At 45.3% G+C, this 10751-nt stretch overlaps 1 protein-coding gene across 1 annotated transcript in view; it reads left to right on the top strand.

The window, feature by feature from the left end:
• Window positions 1-10751, top strand: part of AP3B1 (adaptor related protein complex 3 beta 1 subunit) — a 344453-nt gene that overhangs the window by 60743 nt on the left and 272959 nt on the right. Inside the window, exons 4-5 of the mRNA XM_019518249.1 lie at window positions 8013-8108; window positions 9912-10072. Coding sequence (XP_019373794.1) covers window positions 8013-8108; window positions 9912-10072 — 257 coding nt within the window. The remainder of the gene's footprint in view (window positions 1-8012; window positions 8109-9911; window positions 10073-10751) is intronic.

The raw sequence follows: 10751 nt of genomic DNA, 5'->3' as shown, positions 1-10751 counted from the left end.
CTGGTAAGGCGGTCTGTAGTAGATGCCCACTATCAAGTCCCTTTCTCCATGCCCCTCCTTGCATTCTTACCCAGAGTGCCTCATTTTGCCCTTCCTCTGACCCCATCCTGATCATTGAGGATGTGTATTGCTCTTTGACATATAGTGCTACACCCCCGACTCTTTTCCCTGCTCTGTCTTACCTGTACAGTCTGTATCCCTTGATGTCCACTGCCCAGTCATGGGTAGAATTCCACCAGTTTTCTGTGAGCCCCACTAGATCTGGGTTTTTGTTAGCTAGCAGGAAGGTGAGTTCCTCCTGCTTATTCCCCATGCTTTGAGCATTTGTATAGAGGCATTTGAGGCCTGCCCTGGCCTCTGTTACTTACCTGGGTACTAACTGTGTATGTCACCTGGCTTGATGGCAAAGTGTCCTTGTGTTCCTCTGTGTCCCTGCCCCCGGCGAGCCTAGTTTAAAGCTTGCTATAGGAGATCAGCCAACCTTTTTTTTGGAGGGAGGCTACCTAAGGGATCTAGAGGTGAGCCTGTCATTATTGGAGTGTTGGGCCTTCAGCCTTCCCAGCCACCGCTCTTTTTTGCTGTAGCTGAGCCCTTTGGCTCTAGTCTGTGGACCAGGCTGAGCTTTGGGGTTCTCAGCTTCTCAGCTTGCCCTTTCTGGACTTCTATGTCAGCTTGCCCCTCTTGGGCTTCTACATCAGGTTGCAGTGCCTCCCCTGGGGGCACTATGGGACCTCCTCAACCACATCCATAGTACCCCCTGCAAACCTCCAGGTATTCTTGAGCTTCTGTCAGGCTGTAGCCCACCCCAGTGCGGGTGCTGTGGGACCTCTTTAACTACCTCTGTAGTCCCCCCCGCAAACCTCTGGCTATCTATCAAGCTGCAGCACACCCCTGCTCTGTGGGTTCTGTGGGACCTGCTGAACTACCCTTGTAGTCTCCTCCCCCTCCCCCCCCCCTAAACCTCTGGGTATCTGTCAGGTTCTGTGTCCCCCCAGTATTAGGCTTTTAGATTCTCCATGTCTCGGCTATGGTCAGTGGCTTGTCTTTTCCAAGTCCCTGTCCCTGCTTTGGGTTAGCTGAGATCTCTGGGCCCTTGGCTCTAGTAGTCTTTGCTGTGGTTTGTCTTGGACCTTTGGCCTGCTGGGCCCTGGCCATTCCTCTGGCCAGCTGAAACACAGTGGGGCAATCCCTCAGCAGTCAGCCTAGTATACTGAAATCAACATACAAAACCTGGCCTCTCTAGCCCAGGATTTCTGAGTCTCCCTGGACTCCAGTTGTGATCAAAACACACATACAAGCTCTTTTGGCTCTAACTAGACTGCTGCCCCAATTCTGGGCTGGGCCTGGTTTGGCATGCACCGGAATTGGGCCTAAGTCCAACACACCGTATTGAGGACCCCAGCCCTGTGTGTGCTCCATCAGGGCTCCTGGCCTCAGTGTTTGTGGGCTCCTGTGTATAGGGCCATGTCGTGGGCTGCAGGGCTTAGAAATGTAGCAGTGGGAGAGCAGTGGCAGTTTTAATTGCCACCCATCCTCTCCTCCCTGGCCAGAACTCCTGACCCTTGGCCCGTGGGTTGGAGTTTGAGCATCCCTGAACTAGTGTAGTACATAATAGGGCGTTGATACAACAATAATAAAAACTTATTTTAGTATCTATCTTGATAGCAGAACTGTTCAATAAAGCCTTTTGTTCATCTGTGGCTTATTTTGTTAGGAGTAGAAAATGGGCTTTTTGTTTCTCTCTCTATTTTCTAAAAGAGTTAAGTGTGATATAAAATTATTCTCTGAATTTACAGGTAGCTTAAACCCTGAAGGTATAAGAATGCATATGACTAGGCCCAAGGCATAGCTCTGAAATATCCCAATTGTGAAAATGTTAAGCTTCTAACTAGAATTAAGTCCACATGTCCTGTATTTTCTTGCATACAACTTGGACTTTTCTCTCAAAACCAGCTGCTGGAAATTGTACTGTGCATCATGTGAGAAATATTGTAAGAGCAGTTTCTGCTGCTTACCAGGCCCCTGGCAGACATTATACTTAAGATGTGGTTTAACCAGTTAATTATGTCTTAGGGCATTTTTACGCATGTAAGCACTGCAGCACCAGGCACTTTGAAAAAGGTCTGGGGATGCATTACTTGCAGTTGTATAATCGGCAGAATGCAGGTCAGCACTGAGAAAATGGTGGTGTCGTGCTTTTTAACTAAAATACTTACAGGGTGCTTTAGTTCAAAAGCACACCGCTGCCATTTTCTGAAGCAAACAGGGAGAGGGAAGGGGATTTAATCTCTCCCTCCATTCCCTGTCCCAGTAGCAGTCAGAGTTACCATGGCCAGGGTGGAGCAGCCCCTGTCCGGCAGTAGGGGAGGGAGTGTAGCCAGAGCCGGCTGGCATGGCCCTGCCATCCACCTGCCTTGCCAGTGACTGCAGCTGGGGCTGGGGCTGTTGGGCTGAGCCGAGCTGGCCTGCGGTTGCTGCTGAGAGCGGACACAGAGGAGCCAGCCCAGGCTGGGTCTTGGGGGCTGGGCTTTTCCCAGCAGACCGTGGCTGGGGCTGGGGCTGCGGGGGGCTGTGTAGTCCCTGTGCCCAGGCTGGGTGGGGACTGTCATGGAGCTGCAGCTGAGGCTGGTCAGGGCAGGGCTCTTCCTAGCAGTCTGCAGCTCCGGGACAGCATGGGTAGGGGCTGGCTGGGCAGCAGGCTGCTTGGGCTGATTCGGGGGCACCAGCAGGCCCTGAGCCTGGCAGTCGCCACCTCACCCTCTGTCCTGTGCAGCACCCGGTGGCTGCAGCCTCACCAGTCCTGTGGGCTGGCAGAGTGGGGGTGTTGTTCTGCCTCCCTTGCCTCCAACTGCCCCTGCCACCCTGCTCCGGGTGGGCGGGCAGGAAGCTTCAGCCCCACGGCTTCTGCCTAGTCCATGGGGCTTCAACTCCAGCTCCCAAATGCCTTTCATCAGCTCTGTCCACAGGGGCTGTTCATCGTGCCACGTGGGTGGAGCGGGTGGAAGGTGGCTGAGAGCTGGAGCCAGAGCTCCACGTGCTGGGCAGAAGCTGCCAGGGTGAAGCTCCTCTCCCACCGCCCACTGCCCGCACAGCAGGGGCAGGAATGGGAGGGGGAGTAGCTGCTGGAGGTGAGGGGAAGCTGGCTTGGCCCAGCAGTATTGTTCTGCTCCCCTCATCTCCAGCTGCGGCTCCTGCTTCTGCTGCACCATGTAATGCCGCTCAGGGCATGCATGGAAGCTTCAGGCCAGCGCAAGGAGCTCTGGCTCCAGCTCCGGTTGCTTTCCATCTGCTCCGCCTGCCCAATGCGATGAGCAGCCTGTGTGGGCAGAGCAGGTGGAAGGTGTTCAGGAGCTGGAGCCAGAGCCCCAATTGCTGGGCAGAAGCTTTGGGGCTGAAGCTTCTCACTTGCCCACCCAGAGCAGTGCGGCAGCAGTGGCAGCTGGAGGCAAGGGAGGCAGAATAGCACCCCGCAGCCCTGCCCAGCCCAGCCCATAGCTTGTGCAGCTGCAGCCACTGGGTGCTGGACAGGACAGGGCACAGCGGTGGCTGCGACAGGTGGCTGCTGGGCTCGGTGCCTGCTGGTCCTTCTGAGCTGGCCTGGGCAGCCCACTACCTGGCCAGCTCCAACCCATGCTGCCAGGCCAGGCTGTTATGGAGCCACAGCTGGCTGGGAAGGGCCCTGTCCCCAAAGCCCAGGCTGGACCGATCCCAGGGGGCCCTTCCCAGCTGGCTGCAGTTTCATAACAGCCCTACTTGGCCTGAGTGTGGGGAGCTAGGAGCATTCTGGCTCCACAGCCCCCACTGCCCCAGCCCGAGTTGCAGCCTACTCAGATGGGCCCAGCCTTTGCAGCCCAACCCATGCTGCGTCTGCTTTCAGTAGTACCCGCAGGCTGGCTCGGCTAAGCCCCGCAGCTGCAGCCCTGGCTCTGGGCAGATAGAAGGGCCATGCCAGCTGGCTGTGGCTAGGCCCCCTGCTGCAGGATCAGGGGAGAAGATGGGCAGACTCTGGCTGGGGTCCTGTACCCACCCAGAGATGGGAGTTTAATCCCCTCCCAGCCCCCGCCTCCCTTTTGCCTCAGCTGCTGCCACAGCTGGCTTTGGGGACAAGTCTGCAAGGGCTGCTTCCCCACTCCCCCTCCAAGCACATCCTGGCTAAAGTCTCTACAGGCCAGGGTGGGGGTTTAAATCCCACCCCAATCATACTTAACCCTGTGGGTGGTGGGGGAGCTGGCCACACCCTCCAGGTCAGCTTCCCTCCAGCCTTATGGCTGCTGTAAAAGGAAGGGAGGGCTGCTCTAGCACCTCCTGGCTTCCAGCCTGAGCCACTGCAGGCATGTGCCTGCATTTCTGGAATCAAAAGTGAATATCTATTAATTTCCAAATTGGTTCAGTCTTTGCAGGTTAGAGTAACCTGCAAAGACTGAATCAATTCAGGCTCTGGCTTTTTGAATATCTGTCCCTAGCCTTTCAGGGATGGCTCATGGATATTCTAAAACTGACCAGTTCATTCAGATTGTCTCTTCTATCACATCCAATCACGGAGTCCCCGTTCTATTGGAAATCTAATTAGTCCATAAGTGTGTGACTTTTGAGTTAGAGCTATTAAATTTTCATAGAACTTCTGTTATTTTAGTTCACAAAACTATCTGTTCTTCCTGCAGTGTGGTCTTCTCTCTAGGAAGACCATCTAGCTAAGCGTCATATGCATTTTGTAAGCACAGTCAAATTCCTGCATCCAAGATACTAATGAAAACTTTTTAACAGTTAGTCTCAGGAGCCTGAAAAACACCACTAGTAATCTATCTCTAATCTTATAACTCCCTTTGTTGGAGTACCTGTTGTACTGTCGCTCTCAGACATATCCTTATATATTATGCACTTATTTTTATTACCCAACTTTGCCAATACTTTTCTAAAAGGTACAGGATCAAATACTTTGCTTAAATATAAATGGGTTAGGGCCACTGCATTGCCTTTTCTAAGAAAGCAGTGATTAAATTCATCTAGCACAATCTTCATGGACAAAATCCTGCAGTGTTTTAACCTGTTTTTAAACCTCCATGACTGTCTTATTCTTGTTTTCTAAGACTTTGATTTTCAAGCCTATGAAAACTGACCGGATTATAGTTGGATTGCTGTCTCATTCTCATCTCTCTCACCCCCTTTTTTCATGTTGAATATAGACACTATGTTCTAAGTATAGGTTTTAAAAGCTTGACTAATTTTAAAACTTCATATGTATTTTCTCTCCCATTGGGATGTAAATTTGGCTTCAGAGTGAAGCACAGCTACATAAATGGAGAGGAGAACATTCTTCTCATGATCAAAGTTGATAATCTTGGGGTGGATTCAAAATCCGTTGTAAATAATGATTTAAATCACTGGTCAGGATGCCTCTGTTCAATCATTGTTTTCTACAAAAAGTGCATTCTTGTTGTTTGATACCTTTTGTTCATTTAACTTGAAACTTTGAACTTTTAGAGAAAGGTAAGGGCTTGACTGTGTGTACACAAACTTGCAGAGAGCCAAGAGGGCTGATGGGTGGGTAATCACCAGTCACTGTTATGTCATCCCCTTATACTTCTGTTAATTAGGATGTTACCTCTGGAGATGACAAACTCTCGCTATGCCTGAAGAAAGGGCATTTGTGCCTGAAAGCAAAGAACAATTTTTCCAATTATTTAGTTGGTCGAATAAAAGATATCATATTTACCCAAAGAACATTGTTTGCCTATGATCTGTGGAGACACAAATCCAGTTTGAGAACTAAAAACAAGCATCACAAAGATGCTTAATGGGATCTTCTAGACTGAGCACTGACTCCCATTGGATAGAGTGGTTTTCTTTAATGTTTACTAATCTATACAGGAGCCTCTGGGACCTCATACGATTGGGCCCTAATATAGTCCATGGCCTGTTGTGACCTATTTATAAAACTTTTCTAAAAAGGTTACATGAATATATTGTCTCATAGTATATAATTAGAAGTTATAATCCCTATTCTATTGATGATATCTTTGAGCTTTAACATATCTTAAATTAAAACTCTTTATGTTTGTTTGTTTTTAAAACATCTTAACAAAAAATAAGATTAAATTAAAAAAATCTGATTTAAATAAAAAAAATCTGATATATTTTTTTTTTAATTAAAAATCATTTAGTTAGTTGTTTTTTTAATCCACCTTGGATAGTCTTGAATCCTACTAATAAGCAAATGCTCCCTTTCCTTTCTATCCCATGTTCTCTTTTTTTGTTAATTCTGTTCACACTCACCATCAGCAGCGTAACTGGGGATGGGGTGTTAGGGGGAGCAACAGGAGCAGCAGCACCAGGTGCTGTTTTTGGTGTGTGTGGGGGGAGGGGGGCATAAAAATCCCCATCACCATACTGGTGGCTGTGCATACTGTTGCAGTTGGCACTGTCCTGCTACATCTCTTCTCAACCCCCTTGCTTGATGCCTGAGTTAAAAGTTCCTCTTTTCTCAGTACAGTTTAGAAAGGAAGTATTTGTGTTTTGATGATGCACAGAGGTTTCTCAAACTGAAAGGAAATATAGAACTTGCTTGAAAGGACAGTCAGCTAATTTCTTCTCCTCTAGTAGGAGTTCAGTTTATTATGAACTATACCAGATTTTTCTCCCATTTTGTAGGCGTAGATATACCTGTAAGACTGTCGCTGTAAATGGGTTACTTTGTTTTATAAATGATTTCTGATTTGCCTGGGTTTGGGGTTTTTTTTGTTTGTTTGTTTTTTTGGGGGTGTTGCTTAAAAATGCCTCCTAATTTCTTTTTTAAATACATATTTAATACTCTGGCATCAGGCAAAAGCAGTCAAGCATGTTTATTTGTTTTAAGAGAATCAAAGTACATTTTATTGTTACAAAGGTGACTTGTACATTTCATGTTTAAGTGCATGCTGCCCTCTGCTCTGTTATGCGCATCGTGTCTTCAGATGTTTAAAAATAAAGAAGTGACCTAATAAGCAATTGGTGGTATAGAACAAAAATAATCAAAGGTTTAGTCAATAACTCATGGAGTTTTGTATTGATAAATTAATTAAACAGATTTGCCTGTGTTCCTCAAGCCTAATGTGGTCCTGTTATGATTAGTTTTATAGAAAGGAGTGTTGTAACATTGAATGAAGGTAAATGATAAAAGAATAGCATAGTCACGAAGCCCTAAGTGCTCCCATTTCTAGTCACAGAGTGGTTTCAAGGAAAGAAGGCTTTCTTTGCACACCTGCAGTCATTCAGTGCATAGGCCTCTTGTGGTCAATGTTGATTGCTGCTTGTCTGTAGCAGAACAACAAATAATTTAGTGTGGTGTAACCTTCTGTGATTTAATATTATGCTTTTTGCCAGAACTGGCACAAAAATCTGTCTTTGGATAGTGACAATAATTATAGCACAGCTGTAGTTAAGGGTCTTTCAGAGTTTCCATTATAAACCCCTATAGTCAGTTTATAACAAACATGAAATTGTATTCTGTGCTTACTTGATATACAGAAGCTTTGCCTCAGTGAGTTCTGGTATAATTTTTTTAAAACTTGAAAAGATATGGGGGAAATTGAATTAAGTTGAATGAGTACAAAAGAAATAATTCACTAGGAGTTTTTGTTTTCGTTTTCCCTTTCTCCTTAATCCTTGGATTGTGCATCCGTTATCAGAAATTGTGGGTTGGTAGCATCTTTTGAATACTCCTAAAAGGGCAAAGACAGCTCTGATTTCCTTTACTTTTCTTAATATTAAAGGATTTTTTACTTGTATTGCAAATCTAGTAAAACAAGAAGTTTTGAATAACTGACTGTTTTTGCTGAGGTGCTGAGCGTGTGATTACCCAGGGATGCTTAAATTACATTCTTTGGAATCCTACCTACTTCCCAGCTCTGTCTTGCCTTTCAAAGAACAAGTGTATTTGAGAACTTGTCTAGTCTTTTATGCAGCTTTTTAAATTTATCAGGTTTTGATGTTCATGCTTTTGGGTTTTTTTGTTTTTTGTTTTGTGCGTGTATTAGATAAAAAAGCTAGTGTATGTTTATCTGATGCGATATGCAGAGGAGCAGCAGGACCTGGCATTGCTGTCCATCAGTACCTTCCAGCGTGCTCTGAAAGTGAGTAAATATATAGTACATTATACGTGTATAGCTGTCTGATAAATGCATACTTTGCTTTAACCGAATGACCACAGTTGGCACTCAAGACGCTGCCTGTTGCTTACGTTATAACATACATGGGTTATCTGCACAGACTGCTTAAGTACGTGCTACCTTTCAGTCCTAGTGGCACCTCTTAACTACACTTGGACTCTTTTAACTGCAGAATAATTAGCAGTACAAAGGGTGAAGCAAAAGCAGTTGTCAAATGACTATTTTTAGAAGCCTTGAAAATGAGGGAAACTAATCAGTTTTTGGCTGCTAATATCCCACCACTGGCAGTGCTACAGACTTAATGGGCACTCTAACATTTACTTTGGCTAAGTGCATAGCCTTTTCCAGTCCTGAAGATACACACTCAGATGAAGAACATTGTAGTTAAAAGTGTAGGGTGTATTCTAATGGATTGTTACAAAATAATGGAATTCCAGTTTAGTAAGAAACACTGTGTGTGGCAGTTGATGTATTAGTTCAAATGTGAGTCATGTGACATGACAGATTTTGTTGTGCTTTTTTAATAACTATCAATAAAGTAACTAGTAGTTAAAGAGTTCTGTGGGGAAAAAAGCAGGATGTAGATTATCTACTTCAAAATGTTACACTCTTAAACAGAAGCAGGAAGTAAAACTACCATTAAAACAAACAAACCTGTTTTTTACCAGGGTCTTCAAAGACTAGAAGTACTATGTTTACTCAGATGCCACATACACCTTTCCCCTCAAAACAGCCCTCAAAGTGGGATGTCTTTAAGCAGGGAAGCTGATTTTTTTTCTTCACTAGAACAAAAGCATGGAGGTGCTGTGCTGTAATGGCTGCTACATCTCTTGGCAACAAGTAGTAGGGGCAGAGTCAGTCGCCACGTGTAGGGAGTGCATGTGCATCCCCTGTCAGGTTGTGCTCCCTGTGTAGGTGAACGAGCAGGGGAGCAGGTGGGAGTGCTGGTGCTCCCCCCATGAGTGCTGGCTGGGGAGCGGGGTTGCCAGCAAAAGTGGCTGCACTGCTTCCGGAAGTGGCCACTGGACTCCTGGAAGTGGCACAGCTGCCTTTTAGTGAGTGAGATCTGCCATCAGTGCAGTTGGCCTCTGGGAGATGCCCCGCCCCCTGTCGCTGACTGTTGTCAGGGGGGGCATGTGCTCCCCCTGACTCAAATGGCACCAGCTGGCCATGGGCAGAGTCCAGAGTTAACCCTTTCACAATTGCTGCAAATTGGCAGTAACTTTTAGCTGAGCAGCCAAAAGTTGCTACCAATTCAGTAGTAGTTCTGAAAAGGATGAATGACACTGTGTAGTTTTTGCCTGAAGATCCATTGAGTTGGCTGGGGGTGAGTGACCTGCTGCATACATTCAGCTCTCAGGCATGACTTGGGAATGGGGGGGATGGACACTTTGTATTCTGTAGTCTATCTTCCAGAAACAAGGTGTGTGTCTCATTTCAGGGCATGTGATACACAAGAAAAATATGATGCATCTGTGTCCAGGTTTTTCCTTCTTCCCAGGAAGGTCACCAGTGTTCTGGCTCTCTTCCCTAAGTCCAGTAGGAATTTTTAGTTTTTTGCTAATAAACTTTGGGCTTATAAATTACTACAAAACCTTTAGATGCCAGATTTAGAAAAATTGTATGGTATCTGCATAACCCTGAACTTATAGTCTGGTTAGTAATGAAAAATGGTATTCAGGTAGATTACTATGCCCGCAATGGTTATAATAAACTCTCTGCATATGTTTTAATGCTAAACTTGTGTTAACATTTTTTTTGTTTTAGGATCCTAATCAGTTAATCCGTGCAAGTGCTTTGAGAGTTTTATCCAGCATCCGTGTGCCAATTATTGTTCCTATAATGATGCTTGCTATTAAAGAGGCATCCTCTGATTTATCTCCTTATGTTAGGAAAAATGCAGCCCATGCAATCCAAAAACTGTATAGGTAAGTAGCTTTTTACCATGAATACTCAAAAGCAATTTTAAAAATCATTGAAGACTCTCTTGTTTTGTTATAAATCTTCCAAACTGCCTTTTTAAAGAGGCAAAGAGGAGCAAGTTTTCAAAGGCACCTGATCACCCACCTCCCATTAGGTTAGCAAGAGTTTTAAGTCCCTTTTGCAAATCTGTCCTCCAATTCAACATAATGAATGTTATGCTGTGGTTATGTAACCTTTTTTCAATGTAGAAGGACATCAATATATGCTGTTGTCATTCAGTCTCTTTAGGTCTTTGTGATTTCTGCATTGATATACAAGTGTAGCAGAACTGTTCCAAACTTTAATCATGATTCATTTAGGATCAAAGTTAGGATGATGAAGTATCTCTACAGGATCATGTAGAGAAATTAGATATTAACAGCTGCTGTGTGCTCCCAAGCAGCAGCTTTCTTTTCCCCTTTAGTGCAGCTAAAATGTATGCTTGTCCATGTGCTGAAGCAACTAGTTAAAGTTAAGAACTTCTACCATGTTTATAGTACTTGTGGATTAGAAGAACATTGAGTACTTCAGAAATGGAAGCTTTATTTACTCTACTAATTCTAATATTATAAAAGCCTCTGTCTGTCTGTCACGCTTTATTTGCACTCTGATTGGCTGACTCAACGTGGGCCTGGGCCCAACACG

Source organism: Gavialis gangeticus, unplaced genomic scaffold (assembly GCF_001723915.1).
Source record: "Gavialis gangeticus isolate Ggan-Ray unplaced genomic scaffold, GavGan_comp1, whole genome shotgun sequence".
In the NCBI taxonomy this organism is placed as follows: domain Eukaryota; kingdom Metazoa; phylum Chordata; order Crocodylia; family Gavialidae; genus Gavialis; species Gavialis gangeticus.
This window is presented reverse-complemented; position numbering and strand designations above follow the sequence as displayed.